This window comes from Aspergillus sclerotioniger, assembly GCF_003184525.1.
Source record: "Aspergillus sclerotioniger CBS 115572 chromosome Unknown BO94scaffold_7, whole genome shotgun sequence".
Classification (NCBI taxonomy): domain Eukaryota; kingdom Fungi; phylum Ascomycota; class Eurotiomycetes; order Eurotiales; family Aspergillaceae; genus Aspergillus; species Aspergillus sclerotioniger.
The window spans coordinates 113,669-134,638 of record NW_020290997.1 but is presented as its reverse complement, the minus strand read 5'-3'; the positions used below and the strand labels follow the sequence as shown (position 1 = coordinate 134,638).

General features: G+C 48.8%; 6 protein-coding genes across 6 annotated transcripts; 5 read left to right on the top strand and 1 right to left on the bottom strand.

Moving 5' to 3' along the window:
• Positions 1–987: 987 nt before the first annotated feature.
• BO94DRAFT_460680 (chitin deacetylase) lies at positions 988–1,849 on the top strand (the record flags this gene model as incomplete). The annotated part of the gene is made up of 3 exons (XM_025607890.1): positions 988–1,280; positions 1,360–1,724; positions 1,788–1,849. 3 exons carry the CDS (start codon positions 988–990, stop codon positions 1,847–1,849), a joined length of 720 nt encoding a protein of 239 aa, XP_025469758.1.
• A 2,511-nt stretch (positions 1,850–4,360) lies between these two features.
• On the top strand, positions 4,361–7,592 carry BO94DRAFT_583239 (uncharacterized protein; the record flags this gene model as incomplete). Its single annotated transcript, XM_025615545.1, has 6 exons — positions 4,361–4,699; positions 4,757–4,830; positions 4,985–5,285; positions 5,338–5,549; positions 5,606–6,751; positions 6,815–7,592. 6 exons carry the CDS (start codon positions 4,361–4,363, stop codon positions 7,590–7,592), a joined length of 2,850 nt encoding a protein of 949 aa, XP_025469757.1.
• A 1,877-nt stretch (positions 7,593–9,469) lies between these two features.
• Positions 9,470–12,776, top strand: BO94DRAFT_564195 (uncharacterized protein; the record flags this gene model as incomplete). Its single annotated transcript, XM_025614402.1, has 11 exons — positions 9,470–9,489; positions 9,635–9,722; positions 9,747–9,848; positions 9,879–10,002; positions 10,024–10,154; positions 10,176–10,227; positions 10,249–10,295; positions 10,323–10,502; positions 10,527–10,565; positions 10,620–12,071; positions 12,115–12,776. 11 exons carry the CDS (start codon positions 9,470–9,472, stop codon positions 12,667–12,669), a joined length of 2,790 nt encoding a protein of 929 aa, XP_025469756.1. The 3' UTR covers positions 12,670–12,776.
• A 1,435-nt stretch (positions 12,777–14,211) lies between these two features.
• BO94DRAFT_358106 (uncharacterized protein) lies at positions 14,212–15,494 on the top strand. The gene is made up of 2 exons (XM_025607151.1): positions 14,212–14,296; positions 14,349–15,494. The coding sequence occupies exon 2, from the start codon at positions 14,495–14,497 to the stop codon at positions 15,341–15,343; it is 849 nt and encodes a 282-aa protein (XP_025469755.1). The 5' UTR covers positions 14,212–14,296; positions 14,349–14,494; the 3' UTR covers positions 15,344–15,494.
• Positions 15,495–16,182: 688 nt separating this feature from the next.
• BO94DRAFT_615668 (pepsin-like aspartic protease) lies at positions 16,183–17,673 on the top strand. Its single transcript, XM_025616765.1, has one exon. The coding sequence runs from the start codon at positions 16,210–16,212 to the stop codon at positions 17,455–17,457; it is 1,248 nt and encodes a 415-aa protein (XP_025469754.1). The 5' UTR covers positions 16,183–16,209; the 3' UTR covers positions 17,458–17,673.
• A 708-nt stretch (positions 17,674–18,381) lies between these two features.
• Positions 18,382–20,599, bottom strand: BO94DRAFT_357911 (MFS general substrate transporter). The gene is made up of 9 exons (XM_025607150.1): positions 20,260–20,599; positions 20,042–20,180; positions 19,830–19,990; positions 19,662–19,784; positions 19,261–19,617; positions 19,160–19,213; positions 19,068–19,115; positions 18,704–19,021; positions 18,382–18,654 (listed from the first exon to the last, which is right to left on the bottom strand). Exons 1-9 carry the CDS (start codon positions 20,270–20,272, stop codon positions 18,404–18,406), a joined length of 1,464 nt encoding a protein of 487 aa, XP_025469753.1. The 5' UTR covers positions 20,273–20,599; the 3' UTR covers positions 18,382–18,403.
• Between the last annotated feature and the right edge of the window lie 371 nt (positions 20,600–20,970).

Sequence of the window (20,970 nt, the reverse complement as noted above, 5' to 3'; positions counted from 1 at the left end):
TGATCGGGCATTGTTCCATCACTGACCTTGACATTGTCATGTGAACTAGAAGAACAAATGCATTCAGAAAACAATGGAATACAATGAACTGCACCAGCAAGAATGTCAGGGGCCGCCAACTCAAATGAGTGGCTCGTGTGCTAATCAAGGTGTAAGGGACTGTGCCTGATCAGCCATCCGGAACCGGAACATTCTATAATCCGGCTGTCTGGTCTGGGATTGAATCGGAGGGATTCTAAACTTACCATTACAACTTGGACATAAACAAGCCTACCAAGCCTACGGAAGAAAGCTCCCGATGGGACTCTCCACACAAGGTTGATTGATATGAAGAAAAATCCTCAAAGAAATTCTCGGACGATGAATAGCCAAGAGAAAGATAATCCGCGACGAACTTACTATCTCTAGGTAGCTTTTTCTCCAGAGAATCAACTCTTCCCTAGCTACCTTTTAAATTTCGTCTACAGGCTGGTTAGCCTCTTCGATAGGGACCGCGACAATAAATCCTTCGGTGACCGGGATACTAACGCGCAAGCTCTATAATTTATAATCCAGCGATCTGTCTAGAGAAACCAACACATGGCTTTGCATCCCACATCCGGATCAATTATAAAGTTTGTCCTATGATTAAACACATACTGAGCTGTGTGAGCTTGGACCCCTTACCCCTTTGGATGAGATTGAAGACCCGACTTATCCGTATTCCAATATGGACCATTGAAGGACGGGGCCAGCTTCTGGACAACAGAAACAGAAGCATTAGCACCATTACTATTTCCAGTAGAGCGCTCAGACCCTTCCGTACCTGAGGAAGTTATATATCGCGAGCAAAGAGACCCAGAGTCGAGGTTTCTGTTGTACTCACAAAGCCTTGCTACCGTTCACACAGCGCATTATCACAGCTTCTACACTTACCTCCAATATCCGACCGTGATAGCACTATAGTCCCATCATTTACCAGCCTTCATCACTGTATAATCCTTTACCATGTTTGCCTTACTCGGATTGGCCTTCCTTGCAGCTGTCAACCCCGGCGCACTCGGTGCACCTGTCGCTGGCAGTGATGTACCAACTGGACAGGTCATCACTAAATGCACCACCCCCAACACCATCGCCTTAACCTTCGATGACGGCCCGTCCTCATACACTCCCCAACTGCTTGACCTTCTCAGCAAATACAACGCCCGTGCGACCTTTTTCGTTCTGGGCGAGGCAAGCCAGGCGAACCCTCAAATCATTCAGCGCATCAAAAGCGAGGGACATCAAGTTGGTTCCCACACGTATGTACCACATTATTACCTCCCAACACTTCCGATCAATCGCACCAAGCTAACTCTTATCACCAACCTACTCTTATAGCTACACCCACACTAGCCTGCCAACCTTGTCTCGTGATCAGATTGTTCAAGAGATGAGCAGCCTCGAATCTGTGCTGCAAAATATCCTAGGCTATGTTCCGGCATACATGCGACCTCCTTATTTCGACGTCAACGATTTGACCCTTCAAACCATGCGTGATCTCGACTACCATGTCATAACGGCCAGTATCGATACTAAGGATTATAGCCACAACAGTCCCGATCTTATCGATCAGAGCTTCCAGAAATTTGTCAATGAGCTCAACAGTGGCGGCAGTATCTCGCTGGCTCATGATACCAAAGAACAGACGGTGGTTTACTTGGCTCAGAAAATGCTGGATGAAACCAAGTCGAGAGGTTTGACTGGTACGTGATCCAAATATTTCCTTGAAGGATGCTGGGTGACTTGGAACTAATCTACATCGGCAGTGACTACCGTTGGCGACTGTCTGGGTGAGAAAGAGACTTTGTGGTACCGTTCGAGTAAGTAGAGTGTAATGGCAGGCATGTTGGTGTGTAATATGCTGTAAATGGATCTTTCGCTGAGTTGGATGTTTCTGTTTTTGACTGTCAACGATGGGTCTTTTCCAAAGAGCTTGCTGTTTTTGCGATACTAGTGGTGATATGTCTTTTATTTGTGCCTATCAAAGCTACTTTCGCATTGATCCAATTATCATTACTGTTGCCAGGGTGCTAGAGAATGCAAGTTACGTAGCCTTTTTTCCGGAAGAAGTGTTGTGACTGAGAGTAACATTGATTTGTCAATTTAGTACAAACTGCTCATGTTCATGGGTTGGAAGTCTTAATGCGAAACTTAGCTGATACTTTATTTACTAAGATAGATACAATCTCTTCGTTGCTACATGTGAGACGATTTTGAACTGACCTGAACTCGACCAGAGCAGATAGGCGGTGTATCCACATCCCATGCAAGCAGCGCCGTGGAGAGACCAGTCCTTGTGTCTGTTTGGATGTGGAATATATGCGATGTCGACAGTCTTTCTGACTTTTGATTGTTGGAGGTCAACTGCTCTGCTACAGCTTGTTTTAGCTGCCCACTGACGACTACTACTAGATCTAGGCCTGTGGACGGCCTTCCAAGGCGTTGCGAAGCGCCTCAGTAAGCATCACGCAACGCGTTTTTAAAAGTATGTAACTAAAGACAATATGAATACTAGCCATAGAGGACGCAATCAAGCGCATGCAAAGATCTCGGCTAAGCAACCTAAAATACAGTACTTAATTCAAATCTAAAGCCTAAATCTACATAGAGACATAATCTGAATATATACTTTGGGGTGGGGGGGAGGGAAAGACCCCCACAAACCCACCTCTCTGAAGAGGCCGAAGCGGTGAGTACAGGCAATATGTAGTAAGTCATGTAGTAACAAGTAAATTGAAAAGCCAATCACAAAGCAGGATTTGGCCAAACCAATGGATCAATGAGAAGCTGTAGAGCCAGCGACCTCCTGCAGCAGACCCTATCACAGAACTTGCTCACCGCTTTCGCGCTTCGCAAATATAAAAACCTCCTTAGTTCCTGGGGCCTAGCTAGACGCATTCTCCAACCTAAGTCACATTGATTTACTTGTTCAGATTTTCTGGCACCCCCCCGGAAATTTCCGGGACGTGATGCATTCTAATATCTTGTATTGAGTTGGAGAAGCAGTTGGACGACCTTTGGGCCACCGCATTTTTTTGGCTCTCATCTCTTACCCTCGTATTAAGGCTTATCAGGAGGGTGACCGGCCAAACAATGTAAACAAGCCAAGCACTTTTCCTGCTGCCTGAGGCCATGAATTGGGGGCACTTCCTGGGCCTACATGGAATAAAGATAACATTAGACGGAACCCTTGAGTCATTGACTCCATGATTTGATCTACAGCTATTTCCTCTCACTGAGCATAATTTAAGATCAAAAACCCTCCTCCAGACTCTTATTGTCAACCTATCTCCCTTAGATCTTCCATGGTTTCATTGTCTTACCAATATGAGGAACGACAGGACCCAAAATAAGAATACCAGGTTGTGTTGCAATCTCTGCAATCCATGCGCAAGGATTTTCGAATGTGAAATTGAACGGCGTCTGGAGGACAAGAGGCAGACCCGATCGTTGGTCCGTCCCCACATAGATACGCCAAGATTTATAGGTCGGAACATCGCTTCGGACTACTCCCTCGCCTTCGGAGGCTCCCTTGTGAGGACTATCTGGCAGGGTATCCAAGGTGAGGTGCACTACACGGAAGGATATTGGCCAGGCTAAGGTATGATATGTATGACACCAAGGCCGAAAGGAGGGAATTAGGGCGAATTTGAACGGCATGGCCTATGCCTGATCATGATCATGAAGAAATGAAAAATGATGGTTGAAGCATTGGCAGGTAAGATTTACGCGTGCAGATAAGACGCGACCAGGGCCCAAAAGGGGTACAGTACAACTGATCCCGACCGACCGCCCGCTGGTCAAGTCCGTAGATTTCCGACCCACCCACAAGTCATCTGTTTCTTGACCGAATCCATTATTGAATCAAACATGGGAAAGTAATATGACATGGTGCCCCACAGGATATACATATCAAGCCTGGAGTCAAAGGTCTTGGGTCTTAGCAGTGCCTACCACCAAGAAATGGGACAGGATCATGAATTTGGGATATTCGTGCACTGATATGATGAACAACTCAGCCCTTTCCTCATTGGGCAACGTGCGCACCGGATCCCTGTCAGTTGGGCAGTCCGCCAACTGTTCAGCCGCACCGCGCTCCTCCCACTAACCTCTTCATTCTTCGATCGCTTCATCTCACCTTGACTGTTTCCCATCCCATGCCCTCAAGATGTTGTCGTCTTTTCGTTTCAAGAGCGTGTTGCGAAGACCTGACAAGGCCCAATCTCCCAACTCATCCAATGATGTCGATGAGACCCGGCGAATCGTTGACACCCTCAAAACTGAGTCAAGCAAAGTCGACGAGAAAAGTCACGAAGCTATCACGATAGCACCACATGAGATGCGGCTGACCGGTTTATGGGACGAAGCTTACGCGGAACTCGAAAAGGAACATCCAAAATTGGTACATTTCTACGAAACGGACCTGTTAGCAGGTGCTTCTGATCAATCAGAAGTTGACCTCGACCGGCAGAAGCAACTGGCGACATTGGTTCAGAGCAAGCTCAAAACCATCGAAGCCCATGTAGGTCTTTCGCTGGGTGGTAGCCAGATAGTCGTGCGAGACCAGGCACGCAAGGTTGCTCGCATGATCGTGGGCGTGAAAGATTTCATTTCAGCGGCCGTTAGTGCAGAGCCGCATGCTTCCCTAGCATGGGCTGGTGTTTTAGTGCTTATACCGGTATGTATCCTGATAATAAGAAGCTGTCCCAGAATGGCCGCTGACCAGTGGATGTAGATACTTTTGAATCTCATCACACAGCATGATGACGCGGCACAGGGCGTTGAGTACATCTCGGACCTCCTTATTCGGTGTAGAGTGATGGAATGTACCCACATTGACATTTACGACAGGAACGGCCAGAGATAACATGCCCTGATCCATGAATACCCCACGGTCTTACATGAATGCAATTATATTTAATATGATTGAAAAAAAAAGGCATTGTACTAACATGAATGTCAGGCCGGCAATCGAGCTGAAAGAGCTATGCGCATCTATCCGTGGGAAAACTATCCGGCTATATTCGGAAATCTTGCAATACGAAATCCGCCTCGCAAAACAGTACTCCCACGGAGCAAGTTTTCATGCTTTGAGGGACTTTGCAGTCGCTGATAATTGGAAAGAGATGCTCACGAGTGTCAAGACGTTGGAGCAGAGTATAAAGACCGATCTGGAAACGCTTGGTGATGATACCGCAAAAAGAATTGATACGACAGTAGCAGAGATGATGGTGAATCTTAAACAAACAAGGGACGATTTGCAGGTAGGACAGGTTCATACAAACTACTTATTATCACATACTAATTTCGTCAAAGGACTTGAAGCAGGCACAGATTCTACAAAGTCTACCACTGCTGAGAGGGCTTGTTCCAATTCCTTCAAGGACCAACACAAACCCCGATGCTTGGAAGGGACACAGCTCAGGATCCTCGAACAAATTCAAGCTTGGTGCGATGAGCCTACCGAAAAGCCCATCTTCTGCCTTCAAGGAATGGCTGGCACAGGCAAATCGACCGTTTCTCGAACAGTTGCTGCTGCTTTCCATAATGGATCACACCTTATTTCTAGTATACCAATCGCTAGTTGCATTATCCTTGGAGGAAGCTTCTTCTTCAATCATGCGGAATATGATCGCAACAATGCCAAAATGTTTTTCACGACCCTGGCTAGGCATTTGAAAGACTCGGTACCGGACACCAGAATGGCAATCTCAGAGGTGATATCTCGGAATCCCGGGATTGCCACAGAGTCACTGAGTAATCAATGGAAGTATTTGATACTACAACCTCTGCTCAGGCTGGAATCAAACCTCCCATCGCCTCGAACCCTGGTTTTCGTCATTGATGCACTGGATGAATGTAAGGATCGAAATGATTTGGAGACAATTGTACAACTTCTGAGTCAGTTTACGAAGTTGAAGAAACTTCGAATCAGGGTTTTTATCACCAGCAGACCAGAGATTGATATCCGAAGAGCATTTCAACAGGTGCCAAAGGGTACTCTTCGTGATGAAATTCTCAGCAAAGTCATTACCATGGAAGCCGAGAACAAGTTCAAGGACTATATTACTCGTTTATTAGAGTATGAGCTTTCTCAAGTGAGCACAAAGCATTGCCTTGGTGAACACTGGCCAGGGAATGACAAAATAGCAACGCTCGTAAGAAAGTCTGATGGCTTATTCATCTACGCCGCCACAGTGTGTCGTTTTTTGGGAGGAAATAACTTGACAAAAAGCCGGGTCAAAACACGTCTTGATATGATTTTGGAAGATGAGTATGCGAAGAATTCTCCACAAAAAAGCTTGGATGACGTATATCGACGGATTCTGGAGGTTTCTGTGATTGGAGACGCAGATGAGGTTGAAGAGAGAGACATTTTGGGGAGTTTCAGGCGCGTTGTTGGATCGATTGTCGTCCTCTTTGACCCACTTTCGACTGGAACGCTTGGGGACTTACTGAGTATCCAGAAGTCAGATATCGAGGAGACGTTGGAGGGACTGTACTCCGTGGTCACTGTGCCAAAAACAGGGGATATGCCTATCCAGCTTGTCCATCTTTCCTTCCCTAACTTTTTCCTGGGCGATAATCGATGTGCTGATACTCGCTTCCACATTGATGAGTCTGAAGCCCACCGCCTCCTTTTTGGGCATTGTGTGAAAGCTATGTCCAATACTCTGAAACGCGATATTTGCTCCCTCAGGAAGCCTGGCATTTTCAAAAGAAGGATGAAGTAGTCTCTTGTTACTGAACATCTTCCGTTGCATGCTCAATATGCCTGTCGTTATTGGATAAGGCATCTCCTCAAAGTAAAGAGCGATGTTGGCTTTGATGAAACGGAGGCGTTCTTGAATGCGCATCTCACACATTGGCTTGAAGCGATGAGCTTGATCGGATTAATGCGAGAAGCTGTCAGTTTGGTAATAGAGCTGTTTGAACATGTTTCTGTACCACAAAAAAGAGTCCATACAGAGCTATACGGTTTCCTCTATGACGCTAGACGGTTTGTTCTCAATTTCCGCGCTGTCATCGAAGAAGCTCCCCTTCAAGTCTATTGCTCTGCCCTCTACTTTGCACCAGAGGACTCCATCATCCGGTCAAAGTTCTGGTATGAAACTCCGATTTGGATACATCAATTCCCTACCATGGAAAAGGAATGGAGCTCCTTGCTTCAGGTTCTTGAGGGTCACCGTCAGAGGGTGCAAATTGTAGAATTTCCCCCCAATGACAGATTCATTGCATCTGCATCCGACGACAGAACAATAAAAATATGGGATAGTGCCACAGGGGCTGTATTGCAGACGTTTGAAGGATATCGGGAACCGGTAATTTGCGTCGCATTCTCGTCCACAAGCAAGCTGCTAGCATCTGGGGGGCAAGACGGTGCTGTAGTAATATGGGATATCTCTCTAGGTTCTTTGCTGCGGACCTTCGAACGCAAGGGCCCCATTACAGCTGTGACTTTCTCCACGGATGATAAGATGGGGGCTTTTGCGTCCGACAAAGGAATATTTACATGGGACTTGAGGGAAGCAGTTGTGGTGTTTGCACTCCGGGCACGTAAACCTTGCTAACATCTCACATTCTCACCCAACAACAAACAATTGATATGCGCACATGCCGGTCATGTCATCAATGTGTATGACACTGTCACCAGATCTTTGCTACGGACTGTCGAACGTCTTAGAGAGTCCTCAAAAACCATAACACTTTCACTCCATAATGGTCTAGAGGCTTCCGCATACCCGATAAGCTTCAAACAAACCGAGCTTGAGTTTTGGGACCTTACGACAGAATCCTCTTTACATACACTCAGGGTGCATGGCACCCCTCGCCTGAAATTATCGCAGGACGGTAAACGTGTCTTCACCGTATCAGGACATGAAGTCCGTCTTTGTGTAACATGATAACATGACTGGAGTTTTGTTACGCCAATTCATAAACCTTACAGGCGAGTTTGAAACCGCAGCGATGTCTCCAAATGCAGATAGAATTGCAGCAGGAAGCTCCCGTGGGGTTCTGATATTGTTTGATACAGCCAAGGACCATAAGCGAGAAGTGCAAGAATACGTGATTAAGGGATGCTATGGGCTCTCTTTCTCACCTGATGGAAAGCTCTTTGCAACTGCATGCCCGAGGAGAACTTCACTATGGGATGCCAGCAATGGTAAATTGCTGCACATACTCGTGAACCATGACATCATTCATGGGAAATTGCCTATACAGTTCTCACCAGATGGCAAGCTTATAGCAGATGTTGCAAATCTCTATGATATTGGCCTATGGGATCCTGTTACTGGACAGCTATTACGCATGTTGCACAAGGACGGTATCGACTTTACTTCTTCCGAGTTCATTTATCACCTACGCTTTTCACCCGACAGCAACCTTCTTGCAGCATCTTACAAGCGAGATCTTTGTATCTGGGACTGTGAGACAGGAAAGCTATTACATAGGTCCACCGAAGGAGACATGATTGGAATGATATTCTCCCCAGATAGCAAGCGACTGGTTTCATTTTCAGGTGATTGGGACGGATATTCTCTAACGGATTTTATTCCAGGGTCTATTATCTGTGAATTTAAAGGCCAATATTGTGCAGTCGACTGCGTGGAATTTTCACCAGATAGCAAACACCTAGCTCTAGCCAGTCAATGGGGATCGGTCCGGATGTGGGATGTGGAGAAGGGCAATATACTCAAAACATACCAACGTGATCGGTATCATACGGTGGCCACGGCATTCTCGCCTAATGGCAAGCACTTTGCATGCGTACCCTATCAATTCTCATCTTCTGAGTGCTTCATAATCCATCTCTGGGATATGATTACAGATCAAAGGCATGGTTTCAAAGTGGACACTGGAATCCGCAAACTTTCCTTTTCGGACGAGGGACACTTCCTCAATACTGACAAGGGACAAATACCTATCGACTGGATTATTGAAGACAGGTCAGACTCAAACAAGCACGGAGGACTGTTCGTGAATGGAAATTGGATTGTGAAACATATGGAAAGAATACTCTGGTTACCCCCTGACTATCGAGCCAACTGTGTCGCTGCTTGTGGTGATACCATTGTAATCGGATACGACGGTAGGAATTTCTCATTCATAAAATTCACAGATGGTGAGCTTCTTCTCTGATTCCCTGGGGGAAAGGTAACGCAAACGAGGAGGTCACAAAGTCAACAAGGACCGACTGAGGATGGACAGAACGTCAACGATTCGCTTTCCAGATTGCCGATGCTAGAGCAGTGAGAGCTTGGATTATGATTATTTATGAACAGAGTCTGTATTTAAAGTATAGTCATTTCGGATTTAAATGGTAGGCCCAATTCATCATAAGTATATTCTAGTTGTCAATTAGAACGGAGTTTCTGAACAATTTACTTTTTCGAAAGTGATATATCCCCTGCACTATTATTTTCAACCTACACCCTATCACTTCCGAATGATCTTGGCCAGGATTAGGTTCGATATGGAGTTGATGCTGCCTAAATCCCCGACTTCCGAAAGAGGTAAACCGCAAGGCTGAGGGTTGGGCCGCACTGACCCTCAAGCAGACCCCCGCGCTTCAACCTCGCTCCTGCCACCCTCACATCAACCAATATGTCAGCATTCATCAGAGCATAGTAGCAACTCCCTTGCACGCTGTTGCCGAATCCAATATCGCGCTCGCTCATCTGAACTTTGACTTTTCGTTGGTCAAAGTTGAAGCGCCCGTGGAGCTCCAACCCCTGGGAAAGCAACTGTCCAAGTCCCGGCGACAATCCGCGGAAGATGGCTCATTTCATATCCTCGCCAGGCGACTGGGTGTTTTATTCGATGATGTACTTCCGGATGTTCCCGCATTATTGGAGGCATACGGAACCCGTGCCAGCGAGATTGTCCAGGAAACAAGCAAACGACTACAAAACCCGAAAGATATTGTCAATGGATTTTTCGGTTCCCACCTAGGTATCGACTCCACTACTATTTGGGCCAGTGCGAAAAGTGGAAAGTCAGTGCTTCGCATCCATCTCCTTGCCTGCATGTTAGCTCGCATCTGGTCTCCCCAAGAGGCCACGGCCATCTGGTCCGAACTGGTCACTCATCGCCAAGCGGTCATTAGAAGTCAAACTCAATCCCATGAGATAGTTGACAGCTACTTGGCTCAGTTGGCTGCCGCCCATGAGATTGACGGGGCGTCGCTAGGAAGCTGGGATGCCAGTGCACGCGCGTGGTTACAAGTCACCGATCAGGCCCAGAAGAAAGAGCAGATTCAAGTGCAGTTGATTGTCAACAATCTTTCAGTGGCAGTAAAGTCTGAAGCAGCTTCAGATCATGCCTCGTCACCAAAGCCCAATTGCTATGACAGTGTGCTTTTTAATCTCAATCGCGCATTGACTACATTGGAAAGGTTAATCAAAGGAGAGCCCCAGAGGATAACAGATGGAGGTATTCTCCTTGGCCTGACCTCGTGGCATCTCTACCCCGACCTTGTTGTGCTCGGCTCAACTACAAATGAGATACGCCAGAAAGACCACTTGGTCAAAGAGGGCGGGATTGTTACGATTTCCATCGCACCTCAACTGAACCCGCGCGCAGACGGAGTATATTAGTCTTTGCCACTATCAAGCCTTCGATACTACGGCACGGTTCAACGAGAAAGGTCCACAATGCATGATTCACGAATCTCGGTGGAGCAGCTGCAAGCACTAATGTTGGGTGCTTCTTTGGGCTCGTCTGAGGATTCAGTTACTGCTGCTAAAATTATTCGGTCGCTATGGAAGCTCTTTCACCATATATACCAAGTCAGACTCGGCCAACTTGCGGACAACATCCCAGAGCCCCCGGAAGACCTATCCAGATTTGATGTAGTGGATCTTATAGAAGATACTTCAGAGTCGCTCAGGGACTTGATGAAATTATTGCAGCTTCTCTTTCCACTCAGGGACGGCATAGACCTGCTTCTCTCGGATGATTTTAACGCGAGAAATACCGCAACACAACTTATGCGATACGGCATCAACTACGGCAAATCGGGGATTGGAAACAAAAGCAATTCAAAATCTGCCTTCTTTGGGTTGGCGAACCTCCAGGCTCTGCTTAGTACGATCAGATATCCAGGTGCGCGGGTTCGAATCCTCCGCAAATTATGCGGCCAGTATCAGCTCACATCGTCTGACTATGTTATCCGCTTCCGAGCCAGGGATAACTCATGGGTCTATGCAGCAATCGCTGAGGAACATAATGAGACCGTTCATGGAGGTATGAAAAGAAAGCGCGATGAGTATGAATTATTGGACATGGAATCTTTTCGGCGGATTGAAATTCCACCAGCGGAGAACTGGATTTGCATTGCTACCTCGGCGGCATCATGGGGCCATGGTCCACAGTCTTCCACATCCGGTGTATATGGCGACATCTTTGCAGAATTATTGGAAGAGGACCTCCAGGTTGGTCAGGCCATTCTATTCGAATTTGTCTTTGGAGACCACAACCTTGCGGCCGTTTACAGAAGGAAAACCAGTCAGTCCCAACCCCGGAATGGGACATTCTCGAGTACAGTTCCACTCGCAATGGTTCATACCCTCTTGGAGAAGAACCTTTTGAGACTTGGCAAGGTTGCAGAGTGTCTTTTAGACCACTTTGGATCGGTTCAGCCGCTTCATGGAGATTCCCTCCTCGCCCTTGGGCGCGTGGTAGACTATTACAAGTGCAACCTACCCCAGGCTACTGTATCAATGAGTATGATCAAGAGCCCGGTGAGCTCATGGACTTGGGTACAGTCAATGGTTCATGAACTTGATCTTTCTGGCCCACTCGCCGAGCAGCAGGCTCGCGAAGGAAACCTCCCGGAAACCATTTATTTCAGTCCTTTGTCCAGGGAGCATGCGTTTGCAGCAATCCTCCAGCTCGAGTCGGGTACAATCAGTGTGGATACGCCGGACCTTGGCGCTGTACTTGCTATACCAACCGGCAACTCTCTTTTCATCGCCGACCAACTCGTACACGATCCAACCTATCCAGGAGGGGTTTCGTCATGCGCTGTTTCTCATGTTGTCGGAAATGTTGGAAAGCCAGGAATTGCTCTCCTAATATCTCCTCCGGGAGCATGACCTTGAGCGGTGGCGCTTTGTCAATCATCATCCATTTGATGGAAGCCCGATCGGCGGCATGTTTGACGGTACCTCTCTCCATTTGTCGTTTACCGGATGGGAAGGGCCTGTTAGCCTGAGCTCGTCGAGTTTCCGAAGCATGGAGGCCTACTATCTGGAGACAACAGTCGCAGTCAATGACGGTGGGGAGTGGGTGGGTGATATCGATATCCTAAAGGGGTTGAGAGATGCCCAGATGTTAGTTCATCCTCTTTCAGACAGTGCGTGCCCACATGATCCTAGCTTCACAGCCGCGGGGGCAGCAATGACTACCATTGATTGTTGGGAGGAGATCCTTGATCCTCCAAAAGGAGTTCTCGTGCTCCGCTCAACACCAGCCACGCCTGGTGGATTCCGAAACTGGCAGTGGATGGTCCGATTGGCCGCGGTCAGCATGGCATCTTTGAGAAACTACCAATGCATCTGCATACCTTTGGACAGGATTGTTTGTTGGAGTTGCGTGGTGAGCAGACTTGGTGTCGACCGGGACAGAATGCTTGTGGTTTATTGAGTAGAGATGGGGAGGATGCCGATATTTGTAGGAGTTCACCACGTCTATGTAGGGATTACCCTTAAGATTAAGTAATTCAGTGGACATCTGCGCATATATAATGGGGCTTGCAGCGTGTTTGAGTTGCCATCCATCATCACCATCCATTGACTCTCCTGGTCATGACACCTCATATTCTCTACAGAGTGTGGTTATCTTCTAATATGAGACAATAATACCTCGCCTTACAAGGAGGCATCTATCGACAAGATTTACAATCCTTGGTATCTGTCATCACTCTCCAACACATGGGGGCCTTCCACCATATGTATAGTCCCCTGGGGGAAAAGCTCAGTGCAACCCAGTGCAGTAAACGCTGCCTGATTGAAATATATATAGGACACCTTGCTGATCATGATCGAAGTCAGTCCTCCCGATCCCGACGATCGACAGAGTTCCCACTGATCAGGCTTTTATCTGAGCCTAGGCGATTCAGAATCCACGACACGTGATACTGTGGTTGTCTTTACCGAATATGAAGTAGGATGCATCCCAGTGTAATTGAAAGGGCTGGGAAATCATCACTAATTGCTCCTTGATACCGGTCATTCACTGTCCGACATTCACCCATTGAATCGCACCTCTGGGCTTATTAGATTGGCACGTTAGACTGCCAATTATCACCTTGTTGTTGCCTAATACACCGCCACCTTATGGGATATGGCCTGCATTTGGATTGCTCAACAATGCATATATACTCGCGGCAAACCAACACGAACCAAATGATTGGACGATATTGAAAGGGAATGTGTTAGTTCCAACACGCCAACTGGCAGTGGCGCAGCACACTGGCGAATTCGGTCTTGGCCTAGGACGGCCGCTGATTGGCTGCTGATTGCATAGCGGCGGCGCATGAAAATGGCGCCAGCAGGGCGGGGAAGGCGCGGGGGCGCTTTCATTTCACAACATGACTCGTGATTAAACGTTCTTTCTATTTCTACTCGGCTCTCATATTATTATCCCCGTAATCATATTCTTCTTCAATATGGCTTCCGTTGTTGTTCCCGCCGTTTCCGTTCCCCAACCAAATCCTCCGGCCTCACACTCTTGCCCTGTATGCCAGAGGGGTTCTTTCAAGACAGTCAAGGCGTTGCGGGCGCATCAGTCTTCCCTGAAGCATGTGTTTATATGCAAAGACTGCAACAAGAGCTTTATGGACTCGGTCGCTTTGAATGCTCATCAGCGATCAGTGAAGCATGGACTTTTTTGTCCTGTCTGTGGCAAGACTTTCAAAGACTCCCTGACTTTAGAAAGACATCAAGCTGCTCATAATGGGCCCAAAAACCCATGGCCTTGCTCACAGTGCACTCGCAAATTCGCTACTGAAAAGGCCTTGGCGGCTCATAAACGCACCCATTCAAGGCAACTTCAGGTGCCATGCACAAAGTGCGACCGCAAATTCAAGACTGCAGCCGCATTGTCACACCACATGGCCTCCCACAAGGAGGTGGAAAATTCTCCGAAATTGGAGACTCCAGAATCGACATTCGAGCCAACACCTTTTCCAGATATCATCCCTCGGTTGTCTAACACCGAGACCAGAGCCGTGGAACCGGATGTGCTGCCGAGCCAGATTCCAGTCATAAGTGCGGGTGAGAGACAATCTTGCATTGTTTGACATGAGCGACTAACACGTCCAGATCTCGCTACTGTAAATGTTGTCGCCAATCACCCATACATCAGCGGCCGTTTTGCTGTGTTAGGCCCAACAGAACAAGACTTACTCTACCTAGAACTTCAAGCAAGATGCCACCCCATACCTCGTCTTCACACCCAGGGGTTCACCATGTCAGCCATTTCAAAAGGCAAAGGAAATCCACGGATAGGAACCATCCTCCGAACTAAGTTTGAGAATACACCAACGTCCCCGACAAACCGACATCAAAAACGCAAAGCTGTCGTCATCGACTGTGAGATGGTGACGGTGTCGTCCGGCCGCAGACACATCGCTTCCATTGGGGCAGTAGACTTTTTGACCGGCGAAGTGCTTCTGAATCACCATGTCTACCCGGAAATGAGGATCGTGAATTACAACACCCGCTACAGTGGCATAAACCACGCGAGCATGATGGCGGCTGTTAACAGCGGAGTGGCGCTCAGAGGGTGGGAGGGTGCGCGACAGGCACTGTGGGAACATGTAGACAAGGACACGGTGCTTATCGGACATGCGCTGCAGAATGATCTTGCTACTATCGGAGTGATTCACTCGAGGGTGGTTGATTCGCAAATCCTGACCGGAGAGGCTATATTCCCGACGCTTCCTGTTGTGGATTCCCTCCCTCGACTTACTGGGTTGAAGGGTCTGACGAGTGAACTCGTGGGGTATGAGATACAGACTGGTCGAAAGGGACACACAGCTCTTGAGGACGCCTATGCCACCCGAGACGTCATAATATGGTGTCTTCGGAATCCTGGACTCTTGGATGATTGGGCTGTTCGGGAGAAGAAACAGTATGAGGAGTACAAAAAACAGCAGAAAGAGAAGAGGGAACAGAAAAAGAAGAAGGATGCTGCCAAAGGCTCAGCTGCAGCCGTCGCTACTGATCCTGTGAAACCTTTGCAAACCAATAACTCTGACGAATGTGGTAGGGAACGTGGATCGGACATTGCTGAGGGATCCGGCCCCTCACCTTGATTCTCGATATGAGCGGTGTTCGGATTAGTTGAATGGTGCTTTTATTGATACAAGGGATAGATTAGATTCCTGGAGCGACATGATGAATTATGCTATGATGTACAACGCTGTGGTGTTTGTTGATTTGTTGAACCGATTGCTCAAGCTTTCTAATTGTTCTTCGGGGAAGGACGGCCCTAAACCCTGAAGGTCTTGCTTATTTAGCCTGTTATGTGAAGGAATATGAACTCCGAGAAAACTGCATAAAGGGAGAAGCACCCTAATTTGAAGCCGGTCATCCGAGCGAGACGCATGATTGTGACCTACGAAAAATATAACGAATAGCCTTTAACATGAGATAAGACTGTTTCGCTTCGCATCATTCCGGTGAAGCAAAAATAGCAGTTGGACGTCATAACCAGGGAATAGCGTGGTTCACCAGGTCACTTTTCATTAAACCAAACTAGTATAGGTTCTAGAATGTGTTTATCTTTTCCAATCTATTGACCTCCCACCAATCATCCCCCATCGAAGCATTCCCACCATGAAGGACCCTGAAACAACCATCGGGCTAAAATTACATCACACCAGTCAGAATGTCTCAAATGCAACGGCCCGTAGGCTTGTAATAAGACACTGTTTCAGATTATCCGAAGGGTCCCCTTCCAATCAAAACCCCCGATACCATCCATGCACGACATGGCTAAGCACCATGGCAGCAAATAAGCAATATCTCCACCTACTAACCACGACCCAGCCGTTGCTTGTCTCTGTCCAGTGGAGTCTACCAATCCCCCCTTTTGCCTCATCCTCGACTATAAAACCCCGTCCACAATCTACACTCATCCATCCATCCATAAACACAATCCAAACCAAATTCCTCTCCAATGACCTCCCTAACCACCACCGCGGGCCTCGCCCACGCGGCCTCCACCCTTCCAATCGCCTACTTCCCCCTAAACTACTACAACGGCCCCAACCACAAAATCTCCACCAACCTAATCAGCGACCACCGAACCATCGAAGTCGTCTACGACCTCGGCAGCGATACCTTCTGGACCTTCGGCCCCAACTCCACCGAGAACTGGGGCTGCACGTCGCTCTTCTGCCCAGGACCCTGTAACATCACCGTAACCGACTACTACGACTGGCCCGCCTCCAGCACAGCCAGCAAGCCCTCCCCGGCCTCCTTCTTCGCCTCCTACGGCGACTTCACCAAGTTCGTCTCCGGCGACATCACCATCAACGACACCCTCACCTTCACCTCCGTCGCGGACCAATCCAGCACCATCCCCAACGTCGAAGTCGCAGTCGTAAACTACATGCAACAGCGTCTCGGAACAGACGGGACCTGTAACGGTGGCGTGGCCTACGATCTGGGAATCCTGGGCGTGGCGCCCTACCAGCACTCTGCCTCGTGGAATACCAGTGGCCCGAACGTTCGTCATGAGCTCCTCCAGCAGGGGACTATCTCTGCCCCGGTGCATTGCATGTGGTTTGACCAGGCCCCGGAGGCCATTAACGGGACTTATACCGGCGGGGCTATAATGGGGGGCATTGATACCTCTAAGTTCTCGGGGCAGTTGGTCGAAGTCATATCGGAACGATCCGACCCGTCAGATCCCACAGCCGCCTCGGTGGGATACTACGTCCCTCCGCCGAGCATCTCCGTCAACGGGACAATCCTCTCGGATGTCTCCGCGGCGTTGGGCTCCCAGTGCCAGATTGACTCCGGGACGAGTATGGATTCTCTCCCCATTGGGAATCAGACTGCGTTTCAATTGGCTACGGGAGTTGTCACGACCCCGGAGGGGTATCTTGCTTGGCCGGGGGAGTGTGCTTCTATCCCTGGGGATGTGACGCTTGATATGGAGTTCCAGGGGAAGAAGGATGGGGAGTCGGTGACGGTTAAGGTGCCGTTGAGGAACTATGCTAGGGATGGGTATACTGTGGAAAGTGGGTACTGTGCGTTGAATTTTGAGTTGGAGGGGTGTTTGCTTGCGTCGCCGTTTTCGACGGCGGCGTTTTTTGCGGCGGATGATGAGAGGGGAAGTATTGCGTTGGCGCAGGGGGGTGTGGCGGAGAGGGGGAGTGGGGTTGATTATGGGAGGGTGGTTGATAGTATTCCGGTTTAGGGTTGTATCTGGGGGATGGAGGCATTGGATTTTTTGGGGGGGTGAATGGTGGGATGCGGGACTGATTTATTGATCTTATATCTCAGTCCATCTGGGGCCGTTCTCGAGGCATCAATACTCGTGTATACGGTTCGTGTGAAAATTACTGGTTAATTCTAATAGCTGTACAGAGAGATTTGACACAGCCCCTTCTCCCAGAGAAATCGAGAATAAAACCCTGCGATTATATTAAAAGTCTATATCAGATTCCAAAGATATACAAACCATTATGTTTGCTCCTAACCTCCCTTGAACGGAGAGATATAGTAGGTTTACTACCGTAGAATAAAGAGACCAATATCCAGAAAATACATCTAAGATCGAGGAAGTGTGTTGATAGAGAAAGGTCCGTGATGAAGCCCAAATATTGTCATATACATGTATCAGCGAATTTAAGATTCACTCTACAGAGTAAGCTGGATTAGAGACTCCCAGGGTAGGATATTCTAGTTGTTGTGGAATTCGGATCTACCAGTATATGAAGGCTGCCCAACGCAGCCGACGACTGGACTGGGGGGTGGATAGGTGATTTTAAGACACCTTAGGGATATTTCTGAATGAGGGTGTTTCGATGAGAAAGGAACTGCAAAAGGTTGTCAAGTCAACTATGGACCCCTGCTGGGAAACGATGTGAGTCATTGACTGTCTGATTTTATCATTTCCCAGTAGTGCTGCACAATTTCACACAAAAGAGTCTAGACCCACTATGCAGCATACATAACTACAATAAGAGGATTGTCTAGATCGTGGGTACGAGAACAACCCTGATTGCTCACGCCAAGCAGCTAATGCAGGAAAAAGAAATCCCGCGAATCAGGATCCATCTCATTAAATCATCCGCTCCGACATCGGAGACCACATAATCTAGTCTAATTTAAGTAATCTACCAAAATACTCCGAAAGCTGATCAATAAGCGTAACGGTATGTTGGGGCCATATCGCCCATCATTGCTTCGTCCTCCTCCGTGACCGTCTGGGGATCAATTCGCCCCTCTGCGATAGCCCGGTCGCGTTTGCGATTGTCGTGCCAGATCGCGACCATGTATGCTATTGACATGGCGGCCGAGAAGGCTAGGAAGGACACGCCGATGATGTATCCGGGTCGGTAAAACGGCGCGTCCTTTGCAAGGAAGGAATAGGTGGAGATGATACCGCCAACTGGAGTTTGGGTTAACGCTGGAATTATGTTAGAGGGGATGGGACATACTGTTGCCGAATCCAATCTGCCAGGCTGTGCCTACACTGCGGCGTCGATGTCCGCCCAGATTCATTGCGAACCAGCAGACTAATACTGGCATCGCGCTGTAGCAGCCACTCGTCACCAGGAAGAGCGCACCGTATTGGACGTGGTATTGAGCTGTGTCATGGATGTTGAGCAGGACACCGAATCCCGCCATGGCGACTAGCATGGGGATGATGGTGAAGAGGAAGCGATGCTGGAAGCGATCCGAAAGGTAGGCGATGAGCATGGAAAAGCCGAATGCGACCGCCCATGGTGGAATGGAATACAGCTGGGTTTTGATGGCTGCTGATGTCAGTGATCGTGTCGCGTGCCAGGGAGAGGAACATACATCCGTAGCCGTAGGTCTGGATAATCGTCGGCGCAAAGTAGGCGTAGCCTATCTGGTTAGTCATGCCTTGTAGAGGAGCCATAGGAGCATACCATAAGCGGTCACCACCTGTCCGAAATACATCAAGCCACCGATAAAGATCTTGTCTGCGCCAATTAGCATGACATCGCACCGTCGTGATAGAAGCACCCACAGTCCTTGAAAACGCCAATGACATCACGCCAGTTCATGCTGGCATCAACTGCAGCCTTGCCCGTATCCTTCGCCAACTTGTCGCGTAGAAACTCTCGCTCCTCCTCGGTGAGCCACTTCGCATCCTCTGGAAAGTCGGGAACGATGAAGAAGCAGCCAATGGCAACCATACAGGTCAGGATGCCCTCGATGATAAACACCCATCGCCATCCGCTGTATCCCCTGATACCCTCCATCTTTCCCAATCCATATGCAAGCAAGCCACCAAAGGCACCGGCGAGGGTCGTCGAGCTGAAGAAGAAACTGAAGCGCTTTTGGGCTTCGCTGCGCTTGTACCACATTCCCAGGAGGTAAAAGCCTATCGGGTCAGTATGACACCAATTACCAGGAGATTTGACATACAGCCAGGAAACAAGCCCGTCTCAAACATGCCGAGAAACCATCTCGTCGCCATCAGCCCTCCCCAGTTCTGAACAAATCCCTGGCAGACCATGACCAGGCCGAACCCGAACATACACAGCGACACTATCTCCGTCAGCGTGCCCTAAACAATTCCCGCGACATACATACACCACGCATGCGGTTTCAGCTTCTTCATCAACACATTGGACGGAATTTCAAAGATAATGTATGGTACGAAGAAAATAGTGAGGGCGGTGTTGTACTTGGTGCCAGTTTCGAGATGGAGGTCGGATTTGAGCCCAAGAATTGCCGCATTACTGACATTCACTCTGTGGCTTGTTAGCCAACTGTGGGGAGATTGCGAACGGGGCAGTTCCCACCGATCCAAGAATGCAAGGAGGTACATGACACACAGACACGGCACAACATGCCAGTCAATCTTGGCCATCAGCTTGCGCTCGTTGACCGCGTATTGCGACGGCGGCGGCGAAGCCTCCTTGTCGCCCACGGGCTGCTTTTCTGCGCAGCGTGTCAGTAAGTTCCCAGTCGAGAGCTGGTCAAATCGCGCGAACAATGATGTTAGCGACATCGTACTCACCGTCGACGCTCATTTTCGCGGGCGCGATCACAGGAAAGGTCGCAAGACACGGTAAGAAACGGGACGAAAGGGAGAGGAAGAGGACATGGCGGCGAGGGCGCAAGCGTCGCCCGCGAGTATTTAAACGAGAGCGATGGCGGGGAGCTAGATCGGCCAAGCTGAGCCAGGAACGAAGATGACTCCTTTGCTTGCCAAAAAATGTGCCAACAGGACCAGCTGGTGGAGCCCATCCAGGCGGGCGAACCAACCATCCACTGCCGATCTGGAGCTGGCCACTGCGCTATCGCAGACTACGGGGTCTGTCTGTGACGATCCAGTCATCACGGCCCTGGTGGTTTTTTCTTTTTCAGCTCCTCCAGTGAATAGCTCGCGGCGACTCCGCGGTCGCACCTCGGCTATCTGCCAGTGGCTGGCTTGGCACCGATACCGGGGGGAAGATGACTCGAAAGTAGGGCTTGGGAGTCACCGACAGATGTCGGCCAAAATGGCACACCATCTTGTGAGATTCCCTCGTTATCATCTCGTTTTCCACTGCAAACCATGCAGAGCAAGTGCGACTCGGTGGGAACCTTTCGTCAAGCATCTCCGGCAGCGCCAGGGAACAGGGGCCCCATGTCTATCATTTCCGCTTTCGGACCCGGTCGCCGTGCAGCTGCAGCTTAAGCTTCATGGTTTCCCCCTCTCTTCCTCTCCCGTGCAGATTTTTCCTGG